General features: G+C 49.6%; 3 protein-coding genes across 18 annotated transcripts; all 3 read right to left on the bottom strand.

Moving 5' to 3' along the window:
* Positions 1–18: 18 nt before the first annotated feature.
* Positions 19–4,595, bottom strand: C7H6orf136 (chromosome 7 C6orf136 homolog). Of its 3 annotated transcripts, none has more exons than NM_001243459.1 (6): positions 4,427–4,595; positions 2,738–3,139; positions 1,625–1,713; positions 1,251–1,451; positions 392–461; positions 19–316 (listed from the first exon to the last, which is right to left on the bottom strand). In NM_001243459.1, the coding sequence occupies exons 1-6, from the start codon at positions 4,496–4,498 to the stop codon at positions 203–205; spliced, it is 948 nt and encodes a 315-aa protein (NP_001230388.1). In that variant the 5' UTR covers positions 4,499–4,595; the 3' UTR covers positions 19–202. The 3 variants fall into 3 exon arrangements, with proteins under 3 accessions (NP_001230388.1, XP_084822387.1, XP_020953685.1); XM_084966261.1 differs by having other exon boundaries at positions 26–316; positions 3,897–4,587; XM_021098026.2 differs by having other exon boundaries at positions 26–316; positions 2,738–2,941; positions 4,427–4,587.
* On the bottom strand, positions 4,427–16,872 carry ATAT1 (alpha tubulin acetyltransferase 1). 14 transcript variants are annotated; one of them, XR_014808852.1, is made up of 14 exons: positions 16,754–16,872; positions 16,226–16,286; positions 16,030–16,121; positions 15,844–15,904; positions 15,607–15,720; positions 15,307–15,408; positions 10,621–10,666; positions 10,435–10,503; positions 9,207–9,291; positions 8,823–8,894; positions 8,435–8,678; positions 5,714–5,793; positions 5,583–5,625; positions 4,427–4,580 (listed from the first exon to the last, which is right to left on the bottom strand). XR_014808852.1 is itself a non-coding variant. In XM_084965971.1 (13 exons), the coding sequence occupies exons 2-13, from the start codon at positions 16,262–16,264 to the stop codon at positions 5,061–5,063; spliced, it is 1,137 nt and encodes a 378-aa protein (XP_084822097.1). In that variant the 5' UTR covers positions 16,265–16,286; positions 16,411–16,872; the 3' UTR covers positions 4,874–5,060.
* Positions 16,873–17,608: 736 nt separating this feature from the next.
* MRPS18B (mitochondrial ribosomal protein S18B) lies at positions 17,609–24,014 on the bottom strand. Its single transcript, NM_001123140.1, has 7 exons — positions 23,937–24,014; positions 22,677–22,785; positions 22,472–22,569; positions 22,276–22,344; positions 20,577–20,643; positions 18,470–18,529; positions 17,609–17,904 (listed from the first exon to the last, which is right to left on the bottom strand). The coding sequence occupies exons 1-7, from the start codon at positions 24,012–24,014 to the stop codon at positions 17,609–17,611; spliced, it is 777 nt and encodes a 258-aa protein (NP_001116612.1).
* Between the last annotated feature and the right edge of the window lie 5 nt (positions 24,015–24,019).

Below are 24,019 nucleotides of genomic sequence, written 5' to 3'. Positions count from 1 at the left end.
GAAAAAGTGACATGAGAATTCGATCTCATATATTCACTTAGATTTTATTATTTACAAGTTAAATTACATAGCAGCTTTACACAGCATGAGATGGAAAGGAAAGAAGAGAGGAGGAAGGCGGCTCCTGAGGTTCTTGGCCACCTCCAGCTCCCGCTCTTGTGCGTAGCAAAGTCATCAGTGCTGCCTCTGCCCAGTTCCTGAATCAGTCCTTGGAACACAGGTGTAAATTGGGTTCTGGCTCCGACAGCCCCAGAGCCACCAGGGCTCCCACTAGCAGCTTCTTCACAGGCGTTGGGGGTGAGTGTGAGGGCATCAGCTGCAGGGAGAAAGGTTAATGCCAACAGGTGGGATGGTCTACTCCGACCTTACCCCATCCAGCCCTAGGACTCACTTTGTCTAGGTGATGGCGACAAATGAGGCCATTGGAATTCAGGTAGAAGGTGGAATAGGCATCATAGGTCCTAAAGGAGGGAGAAGAGAGGCTCACTGAGCAAGATGACTGGTCCCAAAGTTTGATTCAAGAATTAAACTAGTTGTTCCTAAACTCTGCTATGGATTAGGTCATTTGGGGGTCTTTTAAAAATCCTGAGGCCAGGTTGTACTGTGGCCCAATTAAATCAGAATGTCTGACACCAATATTTTTAAAAGATCCTTACATGATTCCACCGTGCAGCAAAGTAAGGGAACCATTGGTTTGGGCTTAGGATTCTACTCTGTGCCAGAAGTTTACCCAGGGTTATGAGACACAACTTAGGAAACGAAACTGTCATTTGTTCAGTGTAAGAACCTGAGTGTCTACTATGTGCCACATAATGTACGTGAAGAAGCTGAGCCCAGAACCTTCCTAACAGACTCAAAAGTCCCTATTTTTTTTTTCCTTCCTTTTCCTGTCGTACCTGCAGCATGTGCAAGATCCCAGGCCAGGGATGGAATTGGAGCCGTAGCTGTGACCTATGCCACAGCTGCAACAATGCTGGATCACACTGGATCCCTAAGCCACTGTGTTGGGCCAGGGATCAAACGGGCACCTCCACAGAGACAAGCTGGATCATTAACCTGCAGTGCCCGAGTGGGGATGCCTCAAAGTCCCTATTTTTGTTATATTAAAATAGACTAAAACAAGATGGTGCCCTCAAGGAGCCTGTAGTCAACTCAGGGAGGGTCAAGGATGGTCTAGGAGACTAGACCCGAGATTCCTAAAAGGTTAAAAGTAGGAAACTGTAGTATGTTTCTTTTCTCACTTCTCTTACCGGTAAAGCTCTTCCTTGTCACGCTTATAGAAACGCAGAAAGAGCAGGTGGATGGGCAGCCCCACAAGCCGCCAGCGGGCTTGCAGGGTCCAATTCTCAGGGTGGCGGGTGAGCTGTAGAACTTCCAACCGAAGTTGTGCAAAATAGTTCCAGGCCAGGAAGCGGCAGAGGGTCAGTGACAGAATGTACCATGTCCGGCCCCTGGAAGAAAGGGATGGGAAAGAAATCTCATGATAGCAGAATCTGAAAACCAAACTGGTCTGACAGAGGAATGAGGGACAGCTGTGAGAAGCAGGCTGGGACCTTCTCTAATGGATGGAAATGGCAATGGGGACTTTTCCTCCCCAAGGCCCTCCCCGTTCACGGATTCTCACTTGGTACGCATGTTCAGGATCTCATTGATGAATTCCACATCTGAAGAGTAGAGAGTGTAGTCGTGGGAGTGAAGGAAGAGATTGGGAAGCTAGGTGAAAGAAGAGGGCATCAGAACAGCAAGAAAGATAATACAATCCTGTTTCTCAGTTTTCCACATTTAGTGGTTCCTAAATATTCCTGAGTGAAAGGCCATCTCATACCATGTTTAACTTCCTTAATCCAAACAGGGGCATCTTTCCTTGGGAACTGTTTTTTTGTTTAGGGCCACACCTGTAGTATACATAGGTTCCCAGTCTAGGGGCTGAATTAGCCGCTAGACTACCCACGGCCACAGCCACTTGGGATCCGAGCCACGTCTGCACCTGCATCACCACTCATAGCAATGCTGGATCCTTAACCCACGGAGCAGGACCAGAGATCAAACCTGCCGTCATGAATCAAACCTCACAGACACTAGTCCGATTCATTACCCCTGAGCCACAACAGGAACTCTGGGAAGTGTTTAAAACATATTTCTTTCTTTTTCTTTTTTTTTTTTAATTGTCTTTTTGCTATTTCTTGGGCCGTTCCCGCGGCATATGGAGGTTCCCAGGCTAGGGGTCCAATCGGAGCTGTAGCCACCAGCCTACGCCAGAGCCACAGCAACGCGGGATCCGAGCCGCGTCTGTGATCCTCACCACAGCTCACAGCAACGCTGGATCGTTAACCCACTGAGCAAGGACAGGGACCGAACCCGCAACCTCATGGTTCCTAGTCGGATTCGTTAACCACTGCGCCACGACGGGAACTTCTAAAACATATTTCTATGCCTGCCTCATGGTTCCAAGAAAGAATTCAGTTGACCAACTCCCTGTTTTTAAGAATACCTATATCCCCTCCCATTTTGGATAAAGACAACTTTTTTTGTTAATGGCTACACCTGCAGCATATGGACGTTTCCAGGCCAGGGACTGAATCCAGGCGGCAGCTGCGGCATCACCAGTACCTTTAACCCACTGCACTGGCCAGGCTTAAACCCACACCTCCACAGTGACCCCAAGCCACTATAGTTGGATTCTTAACCCACTGCACCACAGCAAGAACTCCTAAAGACTGCTTTTGACCCAACTTACCTCTTGTCTCAGTCTCTCATACATGATAGCCAGGTGCTCCTCCATACTTGGATCTCCTGAAGGAGTGGCAGGGGAAGGGTGGGCGGTCCCAGGGGCTTGGAAAGGTATCAGAGCCCCAGGACAGGGGAAGGGAGGTCCCTCAAATAGGCTCCTAAGCCCATCCAGGCAGCCGCTATGTAACTCGGGTCCTGGTCCCTCCTCCACCTGTCCTGGGGGGAGAACCACCCATGGTGAGGTGAGGGCTTGGACCTGAGGGAGGGGTAGTGAGGGAGCTCGGGGAAGAGGCTGGGTGGGAGGGCGTGGCGGTGGGGGAGACCAGAGAAGAGGCAAAGATGGAGAAATGGTTGTGGTGGAGTGGGGCCAAAGGGGTGGGAATGGTAGAGCCCTTGGAGAAAGCTGGTCCTAGGGAGGAGAAAAAAAGGGAGAAAGATAAAAATGCAGTTACATAATGCCCCTCCATCCAAACTGCCCGTTAACACGCTTCCGATCCCACTTGCTCTTCCTGACACGAGATGGAATTACTAGAGGAAAAATTCATCTCCATCTCTACTTAAGAGGAAACACTTTCTTGTGACAAAAGTACAAATGCCTCTCCCAAACATTAGCAATTAACTTTAGATTTAAGATTTCAACATTATTTGGGGGCAAGTTTGCCTCTCTCAAATGTGCAAGAATCCACATTTGAAGAATGACCAAATGAATGAATTAACAGGTCTCATAGATAAAATGATGTGGCCTGTAACACAGCTCCACGAGTGTGAGGCAGATGTATAGAGAAAAGAACATCCAACTGGAACTAGGAGACTTGAGTTCCAATTCTGTATGCAACCTTCAGGCACTCTCATTCCCTAAGCCTGAGTTTCCATTAAATGTCCTATAAACGAGAACTGTGAAGCCACAGAGTTATTATGAGGACTATATGAGATAATAAATATAAATAAAACTGCCTCCTGTAAAGCAATATATAAATGTAAGCTCATCATCTGGGCTCCTCTAATGACACGGAAAAGCCCAGGAGACTGTTAAAGGCTGGATGGACCTGGTTTACTGACGGTGAAACATCAATAAGGGGGAGGTTACCCCAAATCAGGCCTAAGCTCCCAAGAAAACCTCTAGGGGTCTCATTATCTAGGGGGGGACGGGCGGGCCGCGCAGGTACCTCCGTCCCCGACCGTGTCCCGGTGGCGCCGTCTCCGCCGGGGGCGTGGCCATCTTGCCCGCCCAGGCGCAGGGGCCTGAACCGGGTCCACCTGGGCCGGCCTTCCCGCCGGGACCGCTATCCGGGTGCAAGATGCGCGGGCTGCACAGCGCGGCCCGCAGGTCCGTCTGGTCGGCTCCTGGGCGGCAACGCGAACCTCTCCGCCCCCTGCCCTTCAAATCACCTCCAGACACAGGTAACCGCAGAGACGCGGGCGAAATGCGGACGAGCCCCGCCGCCCCAGCTTCAACCCCGCCTGCCTCCGCAGACCCGGGAAAACGCGCAGCCCATTGCGCATCAGGGCTGGCGACGCCAACCTCGCGTCCCCGCGACCCCTCGCCCCTCCACGCGCCGCTGGGCACAGGTGGGAAGGAATAGTGGGACGTCACCGCGCCTGCGCAGAACGGGACGCGCGCTCCGCCCCGGCTCTGAGGAGGGTCTCTCCCCGCCCCCTCCTCTCCCCTCCCCTCCCGCTTCCTCTCTGCTCTCACCTGGGGACGAGCCTGATAGGCACGGAGGCAGGAGCCGAGACGCCGGGCCGCCCCCCGGCTGGGCTGGTACATGATCTTCCGGGAGTGGAGAGAGCGCCTCTGGTGTCCGGTCTCCGGCCTCCTCACAGGGGTGAGCGCGCCCCGGAGCCGGCTTCTTGAAGGGGAAAGGAGGGGGGGTGAGGGACTGAGGGGAGGGAAACCGAGATGTTGCGCGCTTGCGCACTGCGGCGGGTTCCAGGGAGGCGGTGAGGCGCTGATCTGCAGTAAGTGCGCCTGCGCTAGCCGGATCGGAGGCTGCCTCAAGAGCGCTTGCGCAGTGGATTAGCGGCCATGAGCAAGGCTCTCACCTGCGGCGCTTGCGCAAAAGTCGGAGATGATGGGGCTGAGCAGGGTGTGCCACGAATGAGGGGTGGGTTTGAAATAATGACAGTCGCATTTTTCATTAACTCTTGTGATAAAAATAAATACTTTATTTCTGTGGTTAAAAATAAGATACAAATGACTTGGCACTGATAAGAATGCCTGTCCAATGAATGAAAGGATGGATATATCCACTGTGAGGGTAAGCTTTGGCTACGTCCTGTGTGTGAGAGAGAAATAATACTGACTTTAAAGGTGTGAGAGGGAGCTGTGGTCACCAAGGCCTGGTACTGCGACTTTCCTGCAAGTTTCGAATGAACCTGGCGTTGAACATGTCCCCACCCATTGTCCAGGACCGGGCTGGTGGAGCCTGGGCCTGTGGAGGAACTGTGTGCAAGGGTTCTTCCCCAGACCCATCCTGTGACAAGACCTGCTCCTCACTGGCAGACCTAGTAGGCGGGGAGGGAGATAGAGAGTGGGTTACCGGGGTACACAGTGAGAATTAATATCACAGCTTCTTCAAAGTCTGTCGGTCTAGTGTAAAGGACATGTGATGGGGTATGAGGCTGGAACCATTAGTGCTATGTCCCAACTTGAAACCCCTCAGAGAACGCCAAAGGGAAGCAGTGAAGTTGAACCTAGGGGGAAAGAGGCTTGTAGGATGTTAGGTCAAAGGCTTTGTGGGAGGAACTGATACTCAATTCAGAGTGAGATTTAGGAGGAAGCAGCCGAGAGTGATGTTGGGAAAGAAGTCTGAGGCGGTGGGAGGCTGGTAGGGGAGGGGCTCAGACCTCACCTATTCTCTGTTTCCTGCTCCCCCTGCTTCAGTTCTTGGCTGCCTGTGGAAATACCAGGCATGTGTATGGGAAGTCTGGAGGAGGTTGTGAATATGGCCTTGATTTGAGGGTAAGAAGATGAGTAACTTACCTGTATTGGGGGGTGAGGAATTCACCTGCCCATGGCGGCTATAACAGCAGCTTTGGGCTACCAGCCCTGGGGGAGTCCCCCTGTAGAAGAAATGTGAGATGATGGGGAAGAGGGCCACAGGATGAAATATGGGTGGGTACGGAGGAATTAAGAGGAGAAGAATAAAAGCAACAGCATAGGAATAGAGGGAGGGGTGGTCATCATTCCTATGGGGCTTTAATCTAAGTTGTGTCCCAAAGAAGGGAAGGGAGCTCACTTTATACCCCAAGATTTCCTGGAGCAGTCCTGATTTGCTGCTTTTTTATTTCTGATTGAGGTAATGTGTTAAAAGTAAGGCTAAATGTGATCTAAATCATATCATAAAAACAGATACAAATATAGGCAAAAAAAATTTTGTTGGACCAGGTGCCCTGATGTTTGGTTTGGAAAACATGGTTACCTTAATTATCAGATACCTCAGCCGGAGGGAAACAGGGAGTGACAAGGATGAATTTAGGAGGACAAGGATTATCTTGAGAAAGAGATCCAAGGGTTTAGTGAGAGAGAGGCCAGGAAATCAGAGTGGGAACAGGAATCCAGGAAACAATTAGGGGACTGTTGTCAGGAGGCAATTAGTGGATTCCAGAGGCATTGGTAAATCTTAACATCTCAGCAAGGGCTAGCCTTGGGTAAAGGGTAGGAGTTATCAGGGAGAGCTAGAGGTTTCTGCAGAGGATGGAGCAGTAGATGTAGATGCCTGCAACAGTGGGATCCAGTGACTACAGTAGAAGAGACAGAATCTGCAGAAGATCCAGCAATGAAGACACCAGATCCTGCAAAAGGGACTCTGAGACTCCTTGCTGGAAGATCTGCAGATCTGAGAGGTGAGGAAGAGAGAGGGACAGAGGTCCTGAGATCCCAGGAAAATAAGGGGTGGAAAATAAGGGGTGACGTACAAATGAGGCTGAGACCTTAAAGGTTTGGGGTTTTTTTTTTTTTTGAAGTTTTTTTCATTGAAAATGTCCATTTAAAAAACACAAAAGAATTCACACTTTATTCAGACAACACTGAGAGGAAGAAGAAAAAGGAGGGGTGAGTCAGAAGAGAGGGAGATCCTGCTCCCAAGGATTTGGGGGAACACAGCAGGGGTACCTGATCTAGCACACATTCAGAGGGTCGGGAGAGGGAAGGGTGTTGTCCACTCTGGGTGTGGAGCAGGGAGGAAGGCTCTTGCTATGGAGGAAGGAAGGAAGGCTAGGGGAAGAGCTCCCCCGCCTCATCTCAAGACAATCTCACGAGACAGGAATCTATCGGCATCTAGCTTCCGGGGAGGGATGGCTGCAAGAGGGTGTTCCAGAAGCTAATAGAGCCTGGAGACTCAGGCTTAGCTTCTGGAACTCGGCCAAGAGTGACCCTGGGGTGCTGGCTGGGATTGACGCCAAGAAGCAAACTCCCTTACAGAACCTGGATCTGGGGGAAGTGGTGGTGTCTGTTAAAAGTGTGGCGAGTCTTTAGAGGCCCAAAGCAGACATAAGCTTGGGGGTCCCCTGACACATACACAGAACATGTGGAAATTAAGTGTTTGGCAATGTTGAGTGATCCCTCTGGGGAGTTGGTAGGTCCCTGTCCTACCTGACTGGACTGCTCTCAAGCAGGGCTCATTCACTGGCGGCTGTCAGCAGGTGGAGATGGTGGCTGTGGTCGGTAGCACAAAGCAGTATTAGAGCTACCAGCAGACAGTGTAGAGAGACTATGGGACTTATTCCATGGACAAGACTCTAAATTTAAAAGGTTTCCCTGGCAGAGGAGGCCCTTGGACCTTCCATGGTGTTCTAGAATCTGACAGCAAGCAAGAGTGTGCTTCTCTGGGTAGTTAGTAGAGCCGCCCAATGAAGAGGCTGGCGGCAGGTCAGGCTGTGTGTGGGAGAGTGTAGAGAGCCCAGGTCAGGAGAGGAGGGGTGCTTTCTGTGAAAAGCTAGAAGGTATCAGGCCAGCTGGGACCCTGACAACCCAGTTGTCCAAGACAGGGAAGGGGGAATGCCATGGGCTCTGTCAGGTTCCCCTAGGTCCTGGGGGCTGTGATGGGAGATCAGGTTGGGGGTTCTCAGGAAGAGGGGTCTCTGCCAGGTCTCTCGGGGTGGGGAGGGGGTAAGGGTTGGGGTGGGATGAGCTGTCTGTCAGTATCGACTCTCATCAGAGCGGGGAAGGGAGCTGTGGAAGGATGTTATGGACAGGAGGAAGGGAGAGGGAAAATGGGGGAGAGAGAAAAACAGAAAGAGCAGTCAGAGGTGAAGAGAAAGCCGGGGAGAGAAATAAAGGAGAGGCCCACTCTCTGCTTGCCAGGATGGGATCCTGCCCACGAGGCACTGGCCCGGGGCCAGTGGCTCCCCACACTGTCAGAGATACTGTCCCTCCCCAGCAAGGGTTAAACCACGATTTCCCCATTTGAGAGGCTCAGTCCCTGCCTCCACAGGATCTGTGTCCTTCCTACCCCTCCTCCCAGCTCCCACTGCAGCTAGGGTCCTAGACTCCACAGAGTCCTGTCCTGCCTGCCCCTTCACTGTAATTTGCTTCCAGACCACTCCCACAAATATTTTTCCAATATATGCTTCTCGAGAGGTTTCAGGATGCTCCAGTCCTCCTGTCCTACTGCTTCCTGTCTCTGGTGGATTTACACGACCCTCTGCCATTTCTAACACCTTCTCTCACGGTCAAGGTTCCCTGACCCCCAGTTCCTGTTACCTGGTGCGGCGGCGCTGGGCTGGGCTGCCCCCCGGGTCAGTAGCGAGCAGAAGGCGGGCGGTGGGGTGGGGGGGGCAGAGGCGCAGGGAACGCAGCAGCTCCTGCTCTGGCACAAAGGGGCGGAGGGGACCCCGTTCTGGCGAGTTTCCCAGGCTGCTGGAGCGGGGCGGTGGGTGGGCTGGAGGTGTCGCACGGCGAGGGGCCCTGTTTAGGGGCCAAGGCGGCTCCACAGCCACCTTCAGAACTGGGGAGAGGGAGAAAGAAGAAAAAGGGAAGAGTCATGACAGCACAGATGAGGGTAGGAAAAAAAGAAGTCAGAGCCCTTAGAGGAGACGACTGCTTCCCGGGGCTGAGGCCCCCCAGGCCCAGACCCCCTTCCCAGGCTTACATTCTCGGTCACTAGAGGAGTATGGCTTTATGTCTCCCTCTGCTCTCTTGGGCGGCAGTTTCCGTGCTGGAGCTGGCAGTGGAGAGGACACAGGCAGGGTAAGCATCAGGAAGCAGGCTTTGCCCCCAGCTACTGCCCCCACGACCCCAAACCTCTGATCCCTGACACCACAGTTCCTCCTGGGAAAGGAGAGTTGAGCTCCAGCACAGAAGCCGCTCTGTGGCAATGCTGTCACACCCAAAGGGAATTTGGGGGAAGGCTGGGGCACTTTGGAGGAGAGCCAGAAGGAGCAGGCCGAGTGCAGAGTGAGGGGGAAAGATCCAGGGAAGACTCTGGGGCCCGGGAGGTGCAGGAGAAGGGCGGCCAAGGGAGGCGAGCTCTTACTGTCAAGTGGGTGCTGTCAGGCCCCCCTGGGATTCTGGGGCAGTGGAATGGTCCCAGCCGGGCCAACGAGGACCCCCGTGTCCCTCTAGATGAGATGGACAAAGCCCTTGGTTAATCAGGAATTGCTTTGGAGAGGTCAGGGAAGTTGGGGTGGGGCAGAACTGCTCCTTGAGGTGTCAAGATGGGAAGAGATTTAAGTTTTATTAAGGGGCAGAAAGGACGAGGAAAAAAACACAGACATCTGGAAATGGGAGGCTAGTGGATGGTCCAGGCTCAGCCTCCCTCCTCCTCGCTTCTCTGCCTGCCCCTCCCTTTCCCTCTCAAGAGGTTCTTTGTCCATCATGTGTGGCAAATGAGAGACTGTCCGGAGGATCCCCTTCAGCTTTGGGGTGTCCTCTCCTGTGGACCTGCTCCTCACCGTCCTTGCTGGCCCCCTCTCCCAGCCTCTGGTCAGCAGGAGTGAGGCGGGGGAAGCCTTGGAAATCAAAGCCAGTCACGGCTAGTTCCCGCCTCCCGGCGCCTGACACTGGTAGATGCTACTCACTGTAGTAGACTGTTCTCTGGGTGGTGGTTATGGAGGAGGAGGTGCAAGCTGGCCACAAAGCCAGTACCGTTCAGGAAGGGGGCCCTCCTGGGCAAGCATGCCAGGCACAGCCAGCAGAAGGCAGTGCCCCGCCACCTCGAGGAGGAGGAGGGCGAGGGGCTTGGCCTGGCAGCCGGCACCTGCGTGTGTGAGGACGGAATGGAGACCTGAGCTGCATTTCAGCCCCTCCTAGGTTTGGCTTCTCCAAATCAACTTCATTATTTCGTTGGCAATGTTATAAATTCTGAGTGTTATCTTCTAAAACTAGCATTTAAACTGTGGCCCATTCACGTCACTGCTCTATGACTGGAAATGGAAGGGCTGGCTGCCCTTGCCTATCCCTCACTGGCTCTCAGAGGGGTTTATAAAGGAACATGACTCAGGCCTGTTTTGATGGGCCTGAAGCAGAAAGACGCTCCATCAATGTCAACTGTCAAAAGAGCCTCCCAATGAGCTTGCTTAGTTAAAAGTCTTGCCAACTAGGCACTGAGCTCCCACGAGGGCAAAGGAAATGGCTGATGTCTGCTGGAGACGTGGGTTGCTTTAGTTTTCTGCCAAGCTGCCCACAGGTTGCACTGTGCTCCCCGGGGCTCCAGTGACTGGCCATCCCAGCACTACAGGTCCACCCATTCAGTGCAGCTTTACCCGCGGGCACAGGGTCGACCGCAGCAGCACGAGAGCGCCGAGTTGCCCTCAGAGAGGTAGCAGGGGGCCCTGTGAGGAAGGAAGCGGTGGTGCCCGAGTGAGGGGGCCGGTGGGACCAAGAATCCACCTCTTTCCTTCCCCTCTCCCCAACTGCTTGACCAACACACACAAGGTGAGAACACTTACGGTGCTGATGGGCAAAGAAGCCTTCAAAGATCACAAAGTTGTTCACCTGTAAGACGAAACAAGCGAAATACAGTTGTCCATTCAGCCACTCAGCACATACTTGGGTAAAGAACCCTGTGCTGGAAAAACTACAGTGGGAGGAACAAAAGCCAGTCCTTCTGTCCTTGTTGACAGACTCAGTCAAAAACTCAGCCCCAGACAAGCTGATCCTAAAGTTGAATTGCAAAGGACCTCCAATTGCCAGAATAATCTTAAAAAGGAATAACAAAGTTGGGGAAGAGTCACAGTTCTGATTTCAAAACTTACTACAAAGCTATAGTAATCAAAACTATGGTAGGAGGGTTCTCTTTTGACTCAGCGAGTTAAGGATCCAGTGTGCTCACTGGATCGGCTGGGGTTGCTGCTGTGGCACACTGGATCGGCTGGGGTTGCTGCTGTGGCACACGTTTGGCCTGGGAACCTCTACATGCTGCAGGCGAGGCCAAGAAAAGAAAACAACTGTGCTAGAGGTACAGGAGGACATAAACCAATGGGGTGAATAGAGTCCAGATATAAACCCATGTGTCTGGAGTTCCTATTGTGGTGCAGCAGAAACGAATCCAACTGGTATCCATGAGGATGCAGGTTCAATCCCTGGCCTCGCTCCAGTGTAGGTCTCAGACACAGCTTGGATACCGAATTGCTGTGGCTGTGGCTGTGGCGTAGGCTGGCAGCTATAGCTCCAATTCGACCCCTAGCCTGGGAACTTCCATATCCTGCGAGTGTGGCCCTAAAAAGCAAAAACAAACAAACAGAACAAACCAAACCCATGTGTCTATGGTCAACTGATTTTCAACAAGTCCATTCTACAAGTATAGTCTCTTCAACAAGTGGTACTTGGACAACTGAGTATCTACATGCAAGATAATGAATTTGGACCTCTACCTCACAGCATGGACCAAAAAATGACTAAAAATGGATCAAAGACCTAAAGAGCTAAGAGCTAGCACTGTGAAACAGAAGGAAATATGGGAAATTTTTGATAACTTTGGGCATGGTTTCCTAAATATGATACCAAAAGCACAAGCAACAAAAGGAAAAAATAAACTGGACTCCATCAAAAGTAAAAACTTTTGCATGTCAAAAGACACCATCAAGAAAATAAAAAGAAAACTCACAAAATAGGATATATGATTTGCAAATCATACATCTGATAAGAGCATTGTAGCTAGAACAAAAAGAACTCTTCCAGCTTAAGAACAAACAGACAAGGGAGTTCCTGTCGTGGCTCAGTGGTTAACAAATCCGACTAGGAACTATGAGGTTGCAGGTTCGATCCCTGGCCTCACTCAGTGGGTTAAGGATCCAGCGTTGCTGTGGCTCTGGTGGAGGCTGGTGGCAACAGCTCCAATTAGACCCCTAGCTTGGGAACCTCCATAAGCCACGGGTGCAGCCCTAGAAAAGATAGAAAGACAAAAAATAAAATAAAAATGGGCATATGACTTGAATAAATATTTCTCCAAAGAAGATATACAAATGGCCAACAAGCACTTGAAAAGATATTCAACATCATCAGTCATCAGGGAAATGCAAATCAACACCACAAAGAGGTACAGCTTCACAACCATAATTATGGCTATTATAAAAAGAAAAAAGAAAGTAAATTTTGTGAGGATGTTGATACTGGAGCTCTCGTACGCTGCTGATGGAAATGTAAAATGTTGGCATCGTTGTGGAAAAAATGATGTCCCAGCTCCTCAAAAACTCAAACAGATTACCTGGCAATTCTGTTTTTAGGCATATACCCAAGAGAACTGGAGATATGTGTGCTTGGAGACATGGCTTGCCCAAAGCCAACGAGCTACAAGTGGCAGAACTGGGCCTCAGACCCCAGACTCCTGATCCTAGCAGTGGCACTGCAATCAGGAATACAGTGTAGTCATTAGAGTGGGCTGTGGGTTCAAATTCAAGCTCTTGCATTTAATAGCTGTGTGAACTCAGTCAAGTCACTGATCTATATAAACCCAAAATGAGGTCAATAAAGGACCTACCTCAAAGAAGTGGATGAGGATCAACAGAGATGATGCGTGTAGAGAGCACACAGAGCTCATGAAACATCAGTCATTATTTACACTCTATACTGCCCTGCTCTTACTGGGTAATGCGTTTGATGCCAGATACTGTGTACCTTCCGTTGCTCTCTGTCGCCTCCTGATGGAAAAATGATGTCCTACTCTGGGAGGACATTCTAAGGAGATCCCCGTCTGTCTCCTGCCTTGACCCTGCTGTAACCCACCCACCCTCATCCCCCCCCAGCAAGCATATGCCCAGCACGCCAGCAACACAAAACTGCTTGCAGTGCCCTGAAAGGGAGATGAATACCTGACTTGGCTCACGCTGGTTCTCACTTCAGCCTGCCCAGTTCTGTCCCCTTGACACTCACCTTTCAAGATTAAGTCAAGCCTTTCTTTACCCACCTAGCACTCACACCATCTCCTTACGCCTCTTCTGTAAGCACATCAAATCTCATTACAATGGATTAACTGTCTGAGCTCCTATCAAAAGCTCACTTGTCAAGCCAGTCCCAAGCCCACTGACACAATGCTTCAGCAATTGCCCCCACTTTCTCAGACATTATCGAATTCTCTCTCTACTGAGTTGTTCTTATGCTGTTTATTTTCATGCAACTGAAAAGAATCAACTTGTTCTTGATCCACCTCCATCCCTAGCTCTTGCTCTATTTCCCTATTTGCCTTAAAGCAGCATTTAAAAGAGGGTTTTAGGCATTCCCATTGTGGTGCAGAGGAAACAAATCCAACTAGTATCCATGAGGACGTGGGTTCAATCCCTTGCCTCGCTCAGTGGATCCCATATTGCTGTGGCTGTGGTGTAGGCTGGCAGCTGCAGTCTGATTCAACCCCTAGCCTGGGAACTTCCATATGCTGCGAGTGTGGCTCTAAAAAGCAAAAGTAAATAAATAAATAAATAAATAAAAGTGGGTCTTATTCTTGCTGTCTCCAGTTCTCAATCTCCTAAACCCACTCCATCCAGGCTTCCACCACCCACCAGTGTGCTGAAACCCCTCTCATCAGGATCAACAGGGGTCTCAGACAGCTAAATCCAATGGTCACTTCTCAGACCTCTTCTTACCTCACTGATCAGCAGCATCTGACTCTGTAAATCATTCCTTCCTCCTGGAAACACTTTCTTCACTGGCCTTGCAGTCACTCCTTGGTCACATTTGCTGATTCTCCCCCATTTTTTTTTTTTTTTTTTTTTTTTTGGGCTGTGCCTGCAGCATGTGGAAGTTACTGAGCCAGGATCGAACCCATACCACAGTAGGGACCTGAAAATTCTGGAAATTTCCCTGCGCCACAAGGGAAATCCCAGGCCAACAACTTTGAGGCCACTCTTAACTCTATCTCTTTCTCTACAAACAATCTTATCAATAAAACTTATTTGCTTTAACTTCAAAATACCTAAAATCTGACCACTCCTTACCATCTCTACTGCTACCATCTTGGTCTGATCCATCACTGTTTTTCATCAGGACTGTTGCTACCTTGCTTGTTCCCTCACTATTCTACTGCCTAAAATTAACAGGCAAAGTGGTCTGGTTAAAGTCATGTAGTATTATCCCTCTGCTCAAACCCCTATGATGGCTCTCCTTTCTTCATTTGTAAAATCCAAAGTCTTTGCAATAGCCTAGCAGGCCCTACATGTCTTTCCTCCCCCATCACTGCTCTGATCTCACCTACCACACACCCCCTCACTCACACTGCTATAGCAACAGGAGCCAACTTTAAGGGCACACTCCCACCTCCTGGCCTTTGCACTAGCTATTCCCTCTGCCTGGGATGCCTGCTCTCCATACAGTACATGGCTCTTATTCTCACCTCTTTAAGTCACTGCTCAAGTGACACTTTCTCAGTGAGGCCCTTCCTGTTTGTCCCTTTTTTTTGGCTGCATCCACAGCATGTGGATCAAACCATGCCACAGCAGTGATACCAGACCCTTAACCACTCAGCCATCAGGGAACTCCCTGCTTGTCCCATTTAGACCTGCAATTCCCCACACTCCCATCCTCACCATGGCACTCCCAAGCCCTCTTACTTGCTCTCATTTTCCTAGAGCACTTGTCATCGACTATATTTTATTTATTATGTTTGTCTCTTCAACTAGAACATAAGCTCCATCAGAAAAGACAGACACGTTCATCTATTTTAAGTATTCCTAGTGCCCAGGACAGAGCCGGGTGCTCTATAAATACATATGGAATGAATGGACAGCATTAGTAACATTATGTTACATCTACTTATAAACAAACCACCTTCCTCCAAATAGATCAAATCTCCCTGAGGACAGGGAATGTATATTATTATGGTCCTTAATAAATGCTGATTGACTAAGTAATGGCCTGCGTGAAAACATGGAGATAAAAGTGAGCCAGCTGTGTTTGGGGGACAAAAATGTTCTTAGGTATACAAAACAGCCCATGATGAAAAATCAAAATAGATGAGAGGGAGATCACTGTAGGATGAGAGATGGTTCCCCCTCTCCCCCCCAACAAACAAAGAACTTAGTTATATAAAATCAATCCTATATAATGGGGAATAAGGAGTACTTGGAAGGTGCCACCACTACCCCCGCAAATAAAGAAATTCAAGGGGGGTGCTCAGTGGGGATCTACTCTCTGAAACCTCTAACCTGTGGGACTGTGGTCTCCAGGTTGTAGTGTTTGTTCAGGAATTTCAGCAGCTTCTGTGAGGGTCGATCAATAGCCAGCTGGTGTGGTTCAACTCGCTCCTTCTGCAGGGAACAGGAGACTCAGGGTAAGAGGAGGCATGGGGAAAAACATGCCAACAGGAACCCAGTCGCCTGGGAAGGGAATCGGAGGATATGGGAGCATGGGGTGGGGAGGCTGGGAGACAGGGCCTCTGTGAGGACTCAGAACAAGGGGCCTTTGATCTCCACTTTTGGATGAACTGCTGAAGAGATGAACAATACCTGCAACATATGCTGGAAGAGTTCTCGTCCATGGCCGTGGCGTTGAAGTGACTCATGGATGTAAAAGTCCAAGATGCAAAGTGGTTCTACCTCATTGTGAGCCTCACGATCATCCTAAGGGGCAAAAGAACAACAAATATATTTTAGGACCCAGACATCATTGTCACCTTCCATACTCTAGCACATTTTTTCTCAGGGGCCAAGGCCTATGAACTCTTAGTTTCCAATAACACTCACCAGTACAAAGAGTTTTTTATAGCCAACTTTAAGGAAGCCAACAATGGCTCCTTTTCCAGCCCTGTAGGATGGGGAAAACAATGAACAATAATGAGCAACTATTTGGAAAAGGGAGAGACAAAAAAGATGGGAGGGGCTGGGGAAGAGAGGAATTAAGTGCAGAACAGAAGAGCATTTGGCACTCACGGTCGAGCTGAAGTATCTTTGAGTATATACATAACGTGGCGGTTACTCTGCATCCTTGACGAACTGGTGATGGGAGCAGGAAGATGCTGGGCCTGCCAGGAATTTGAAGACAGACTTTCTACAAGTCCCTTCCGAAGGACCCAGGCCTCCCTTACCCGGAGAGGCCTCCCTTTATTCCATGTAGACACCCCAGTACCTTAGCAGAAGCCTTGCCCAGTTCATCTATAATGGTCATAATTTGCTGCTGCAGATCAACACTACAGAGAGAAAGGAGACAGAGTCAGATACTCACTGAGTTAGAGGGTCCTGGGCAATTCACTCCCTGGGAACATGGGCCATAACCCCAAACCCAGGTCAGTAGTTCAGGCTCTCTGCCTTTACCTTGGAGTCTTCCACTCTGATTTCCCACCCCGCTCTTCTGGAACCCGAACTTTTGCCACACCTCCTTTCAGTGCAGTACATGCCCTCCTCCCTTGAGGTTATTGTGGAGAAGCAGGAAGGGCACGTCAACCACATCCCTTGGTTGGGACCATACATTGGGCCCAGGGGTGAAAGGTCATAGATTCAAGCCCCGATCGGCCCCACTAATTCTAGGGTCAAAGGTCACCAAAAAGGCAAGCCAGGACTTCAAAGGGAGCGGTCGATAAGAAGGGGGCGTGGTGCCTGGACCAGGTTTTGAGAGGAACCGGGAGAGAAGGGCCATGGGGCGGGTTTGAGATGTCACCGGGCCGGCGTTGTGGTTCCGGGTCGACGGGCCGGGGGCCGCAGGTGCTGGTCCAGCACCGTGATCCGCTCCGGGAACAGCGCGTCCACATCGAAAGGGAACTCCATGGCCCATTGTGCGCGGCCGGACCCGCCCCGCGCAACGTCACTTCCGCCCCTCCCTCGGCGCCCCGCCCCCCGCAATCTTTATTTCCCCTGCAGCGCCCGGCGGGTCCTGGGGGGCGCCCCGCCCCCACTCCCCTCCCTCTGCGTCCTGGCAGCCGGCCTGGGAGACCCCGTTCTTCTTGCCAGACTGTCTCTTGGCAATGCCTTTTACTCCATTCCTGCCTCCCACGGCAGTGGGCGCCATAGCAACGCATCTTTCTTAGACTTAGCGTCTCATTCTCCCACCCTTGAGTCCCTCAGTGAACAGCTGGGTATGGTGCAGACACTGTGTATCAGTCACAGAGGCCACAAGTGATGACTGAATGTCACAAATGCTCATCCCAGGTGGTTTCTGGTCCCAAGAATCCACTGGCCGAGCTGGTTCAAGCCATTGCCCCCTCCCAGCCCCCGCTAGAGAGTCCATCTGAAATTCAGCCCAGAGACAGGATACAGCTTTATTTTGTAAAAGCCCAGTTGGCACAGGTTTGAAACAGTAACAGAATGCTTAGCACATCTATTTACAATATGTAAAGGCTGGGTTTTCTCATACACATCTGCAGTGCCCTCCCCCAGCCTCAGACGTATTTATCCCTTTCACCAAAAGCCGCTTCCTTTCTTTGGCCCTGGGCCTGCCACTGCCACAAGAGACACAGCTCCTCAGGGTGAAATATTGTATAAGGGACACCCTGTCTCCCTCCCCGGTCTCCAGCTCCTACAGAGCACTTTGCGGGGCCCCAGGCTCAGTGGAGGAGGCTTCAGCTGGGGCTGTAAGGGGCACCTCGGGCATTAACTCAGGTGGAGGGCCACTTTCTTCTCGAAGACGGCCCTGATAGAGCCGGCGAAGGCGGGACAGCTCTCTCTCTGGTGGCTGTTTCCAGCTGTACCATGGGTACCAGGGGTCACCTGAAACCAGAGTGGGGGCTGGCGGAGTAGAACTCACAGCTCCATGAGTGGTACTGAAGTCAAGGTCCCGGGGTTCAACCTGGGGAATGTGGTACCTGAGAAGACCTGGGGGATTAAAAAATAGAGAGAGAAACCCCGGGAAGGGTGATTAAGACAGATAATAAGGAAAATGACCTGAAAGGGAGGGAGGGATCAATCAGAACCACTGGGTTCATGCATGCATGCAGTACACTGGGGAAAGGCGACTGGCCGGGGGGCAAGTGTGGGCTGACGTGCTGCCTGGGCTCTTATCTGTCATGCTGTGCAGCCCTACACCGGGGCAATGAAGCTGCATCTGCCGTACTAGAGGGTATTTTTCTTAGTTTATGCAAAAGTGTCATGAAGCCCAGGTCAGAAATTAACACAAAGCTCATCCTATGATCTAGCCATGGCATTGGGACCAACAACTATAAAATAAAAAGGCAGAGAAAGAGGAGGAACAAGGGGACAGGGCAATGACAAGAGACTCCGGAGAGGAAACAAAGAACAGTGGAGTGATAAAAGAAGAGATTCTTGAGAAGAACATGTTAGGTGCTACCCATATAGGAGGGAGCATTTACATCCACCTTCCAGCCCTAAGTCACCCTCCTCATGCTTACTGAAACTGCCCTGTGCCCCTTCTCACACTCACCATGATCCCTGGCTTTCTGGATGGCCTGGGTCAACTTCTTGTGTTGCTTCATACAGACCCCTGTGGAAAGAAAAAAGATAACTTGGAGCTCATTTTATAAGTCACAATAATTAGGAGTTCCCTGTCATGGCTCAGTTGTTAATGAACCCAAGTATCCATGAGGACAAAGGTTTGATACCTGGCCTTGCCCAGTGGGTTAGGGATCCCGCCTTGCCATGAGCTGTGGTGTAGGTCGAAGACGTGGCTCAGATCCCACACTGTCGTGGCTGTGGTGCAGGCCAGCAGCTATGGCTCCAATTCGACCCCTTGCCTGGGAACCTCCATATACCATGGGTACAGACCCAAAGAAACAACAACAACAACAACAAAAAAGTCACAGTAATTAAAGAACAAAACTGCTTTTATATGATGCTTGAAGGCTAGACTTGGAAGACCTGGCTCTACTAATGACCCCACTCCCCTGCCCCCTCCATGAGTCTGTTTCCCCTTCTGCTCAATGGGAAGAACCTTTTCTCTGAGAACCAGGATGAAGACTTTAGGAGGGTCAAGCCACCTATAAAGAAGCCATTTGATGGTAAAGGCTTCAATACAGGGAACAGAACACAATCCAAAAGGCAAATGTGCTTAGTTAAATGGCTGAGTTGACAATACAAAGAGAAAGATTCAATGAAGGAAGAAAGGATTTCAGGTCTGGGGAAGGTGATCTGAGAAAGTAGCAAAATAGTTCCTTCAGCTTTTTACGGCTTGACTATAAAACTCTTAAAACTCGGGAGTTTCTAGCATGGCTCAATTGTTAACGAATCCGACTAGGAACCATGAGGTTGTGGGTTCCATCCCTGGCCTTGCTCAGTGGGTTAAGGATCTGGCATTTCTGTAAGCTATGGTGTAGGTTGCAGAGGCGGCTCAGACCTGGTATTGCTGTGCCTGTGGCATAGGCTGGCTGCTACAGCTCCGATTAGCCTGGGAACCTCCATATGGCACGGGTGTGGCCCTGGAAAAGACCAAAGACAAAAATAAATAAATAAATAAAATTCTTAAAACTCCTTGACAAACCAACCTCCACTGAGCATGCTACCACCCCACAAAAGGGTTGATTCCAATTATTCTTTGCAAATTTATTTTGCTTTGGAGCAGGTGTTGATAAAATATTTCTGGACAAGGCCATGTATTTTAGGGCATATATTATAGTCTGTCTCAGCTCAACTCTGCCATTGCAGCCTGGGAAGAGTTGCAGACAATATGAAAATAAATGGACATGGAATTTCCTTGTGGCACAGCAGGTTAAGGATCTGATGATATCCTCGCAGGGACTTGGGTTGCTGCTGTGACGTGGGATTGATTCCTGGCCTGAGAACTTCCACATCCTGCAGTGCAGCCAAAAAAAAAGAGAAAGAAAGAAAGAAAGAGGGAGTTCCCGAAGTGGTGCAGCAGAAATGAATCCAACTAGGAACCATGATGTTGCAGGTTTGATCCCTGGCCTTGCTCAGTGGGTTAAGGCTGTGAGCTGTGGTGTAGGTTGCAGACGTGGCTTGGATCTCATGTTGCTGTGGCTGTGGCTGTGGTGTAGGCTGCCAGCTGTAGCTTCAATTAGACCCCCAGCCTGAGAACCTCCATATGCCGCAGGTGTGGCCCTAAGAAGTCAAAAAAGGAAGGAAGGAAAAGAACAGAATAAAACATAGCAGTGAATGAGATTTAGCCTGTAGCTGTACTTAGGCAATAGATATAATCTTGAAATTTTAAGTTTACAATCCCAAATTTGGGAAATCTCATTGAACTGTCAACAGAGCGCATAAAAGTACCTCTGTGATAGTCAATTATGAGAAAGGCTTCTTAAAAGTGAAAAGACTATAAAAAGGAAACAATCACTACCATTCATCTTTGAAGAGCTGCATTTCGATGGTTTGCTTATGTTGATAACTGCCTCTGCCTTTGGCCCACATGTAACTGTTTTAGCATGAGTATCCACAATAGGCTAACATCTCAGAAGGTTCCAGCATACTTCTTATGCCATTAGTAGGAGCCACCAAACAAATACTTGTCGTCTTAATAAATACAAGAACTGCTGTAACGAAGGCTATTCTGGTGGGGACGGGGATGATGGGCTCACCTGTGTACGGGGCATGGAAGATGATACCCGTGTGGGCGCAGACAAACTGCTCCAAGAGCTTCACGTTCTGTAGGGAAAAGTGGTGGAGAAACAAGAGAGGGAAGGGAAGGCAGCAAAACAGACATTTAGAGACTGACAGGGCACAGTCCCTGCACACCCGCCCAGAGGACCTGGACCCTGCTCTGTCTCTCCAGGTGCTGCCCTCCTTCAATGTCCAGTTTTAGCCCCATTCGCTTACTGAACACACTTGCAAACTTCCCCCTTTCCTGGCCTTTCAACCCTTTTATGTGCACATCAGACACTCTGTCACTAAGACTCACATAGAATTCTCTTCTGCAGGGGTTAGGGTCTAACATCGGCCCCTCATGCAACAAATTAGGGACAGTCTTGGCAAATCCATGAAATCACCCATAAAATGTAGTACATGTTATAAGGTGCATTTATAAATGATTAATGTATACAAAAGTATGCCTTGGCGTTCCCTTCGTGGCTCAGCGGTTAATGCACCCAATTAGGATCCATGAGGATGCGAGTGTGATCCCAGGCCTCGCTCAGTGGGCTAAGGATCCAGCTATGAGCTATGGTGTAGGTTGCTCAAATCCCGAGGTGCTGTGGCTGTGGCATAGGCCGGCAGCTATAGCTCCAATTTAATCCCTAGCCTGGGAACTTCCATAGACATGGGTGTGGCCCTAAAAAGCAAGCAAACAAACAAAAACTATGCCTTATGTAATTTATTTATTTACTAAGATTAGTTAAAAAGGTTTAATTACTAGAATGATTCTCAGCCAGCAATTAATCACAGGTGGTGAGATTCCCAAAGAAAAAGCAGGTTTACTTGTGGAGTGGGATAGCAAGCAGAATCATCTGCACTATTCAACCTTTCTCCCTTAGCCAGGCAGCTTACTATAAACTGTATACAGATGGTTATAGTTTGTACACAGCTGAAACTGAGAAGTAGCTCCTGGACTCCTCTACAACCTGCTTCTGAAGGAGCCTGACAGCAGTCAGACACCCCCTTCTGCTGACTGACACACAAATGCCCTCCAACTCCCCTGACGACCTTCTTAATACTTCTAAGCCCTGCAAACTCAGACGAGCACGTTTCCATTATCATAAGGTTTTTGAATCCTTTAAGGAACAGGTCCTGTCCTTCTCACACTGAAGTGTCTTTCTTTTTTTTTTAACATAACTGACTGTACCTTGCTTCATGTACCTGCCCTCCAGCCCCTAGTCTCCAGCATGCCACCGACAAAATAAAGAAAACCTCAGAGAAAGAACTAGTCCAATCTACTTGCTGCTAACTGTGATGTATAAAAATGAAGCCTTGGGTGTAGCCCTCCCATTAGAAACGAGTATTTCTCTTGCTTGCCAATTTAGACTATAAATTTCATAGGCAAGGGATGAAGGTTTCTTTTTTAATAGTGGATGAAGCTTTTTAGTATAACCCATAGCAGAGAGCAAAGGCTAGAAGAAGGAATGTTTCATATTGCCGGAAAGTCAATATAAAATGGACTTTGGGCACTCTGCTATACAGCAGAAACTGACACACTGTAAATCAACTATGCTTAAAACAAAAACAAACAAAAAACAAAAAAAACCCAAAAAACTTTAGTGGCACCAGGACATGAAGAGTGAGGGGTACCTAAGGTAATCTCTCTAGCACTCTAGGTCTTTATTCTGGAGAAAAGACTCTCCTTACCCTAAAGTCGACGTGCAACTTCTGATCCCGGCAGATGGGGCAGGGATTCCCAGCAACTTTATTTCCCCGCTGTAGAGAGAAGAAACTGGCAGGTGAAGATGTTCAAAGCCTTGTCTGAAAAAGTGCAGCTACCACTGCGGCTATAGCCTTCAGCCCCACTCCACATCCCATCCATGTGTCACCTTCAGAAACTCACAATACACATCTTTCGAGTCCGCTGTGGGGGTATTCCACCTTTGTGGTTGCGACGGTAGTCAGCCCAGACAGGGCGAGAACCATAGCGGTTCTGGTATTCTGAAATGAAAGGCCACTTAAGTCATGTCTGGGTGCAGGTGGTGGGGGGCATCTCTGTCCCTTTATTTCAGACCTGACTTGCCCTCCCCTCCCCCATGAAGAAGTACCTTCTGAGTCCAGATATTTCCAGGGTTCATCTTTATAAGGGGAAATGGGAACCTGGGGCAAAGAATCATCCTCAGGGGGAGCTTTGGTGCAAAGAGTCTGGAGGAGAACCTATAGAAGGAGAGTGGAAATGAGACAGTGAGTTCAAGGAGAAACCTGACTGGTTAGCTGCCAACAGTTCAGGGAGAAAAAGAATCTATACCCACTATGTTAATGAAATATATATGAAAGGTAGCGTTGGGTGGGGGGGTTAAGTTGACATCATTAACCACCAGTCTCCCTACTGTAACTGGATCTTCAGAGAAAGAGTCATGTTGGAGGGTAACTAGATAGCTGATGGGGAGGCAAATTTATTTGAGAAAACAACTCAAAAACGTGGCACATATAAGATACTCTGTCCTTTCTGGGACAGACCGAGTCTAGTGGAGAAAAAGGGAGAATGTCTTATCTTCTTGGAGTTAAGATGAATGGCAGGAAGGAAATGCAAAGACAGATGAATCTCCACTCAATCCGATCCTGAATCACTGAGTTGCCCAGCCTTATAAAAAGTTGAAGGTCAACATTCCATAGGACAGAATAAACTTGAGTCCTAACGCTACCTTTAAAGCTACCAGGCCTATAATTAACTCTGTGGTGACCCTTGTCACCAATTTTTAGTCCCACTGTAGGGAGTGGCAGCTGGGCTAAGCCTTCCCATCTCGCCCTGCCCCGCTAAGAATCTGCCCTGCCAAGAACCTCCAGGGGGGTAAGTACGTGAGGCTGGAGGGAAACCTCGACCCAAAGTTAAGCTCATGTATGCTCTGATGAGAAACTGATTCAGTGACATAAAGAGAGCCGAGACACTGGTCCCCAGGTCGTGAGAATGTGTCCTGGCTTTATTAGGCTATAGCAGGGCTGGTAGAAGTTAGTGTCTGTCCCTCAACCCAAAGACCTTACTGGGCATCGCAGATTTAGACATCGTCTGAACAGTTCACAGCTGGTTTGTGTTATGACCAAGGGGTTCATTCCATCTCTTAATTATTTAATCGAGATGGAAACTAGGGAAGAGGATACCATCCAACCCTGGCTCTTCACCCTCGACTCGAAATAAGAAAATGCGCGCAGTATCGAGGAACGAGAAGGGAAGAGAGTGGTGGAAGTAAAGCATTGCCTTGACAGCAATCGGGAAGCTCTCCGCTCCTGGATTCCCAGAAGTGGAGCGACAACCTAGAGAAAGTACAGTTTAAGTTTTGGGTTGTACAAAACGTGCTCCAAGGAGTTACCTGAACTCCGTAGGCACCTCTGAAGGGCGAAACGCCAGGAAGGCGCCTCAGCAACACGTTCAATATGGAGGCAGCCATCTTGA

Source organism: Sus scrofa, chromosome 7, assembly GCF_054392235.1.
Source record: "Sus scrofa isolate SSC_HxYL_T2T_F1_AM1 chromosome 7, Sscrofa_HxYL_maternal_Yorkshire_Landrace_v2.0, whole genome shotgun sequence".
In the NCBI taxonomy this organism is placed as follows: Eukaryota; Metazoa; Chordata; class Mammalia; order Artiodactyla; family Suidae; genus Sus; species Sus scrofa.
The sequence above is the reverse complement of the archived record's forward strand: the minus strand, read 5'-3'. Positions and strand labels throughout refer to the sequence as shown.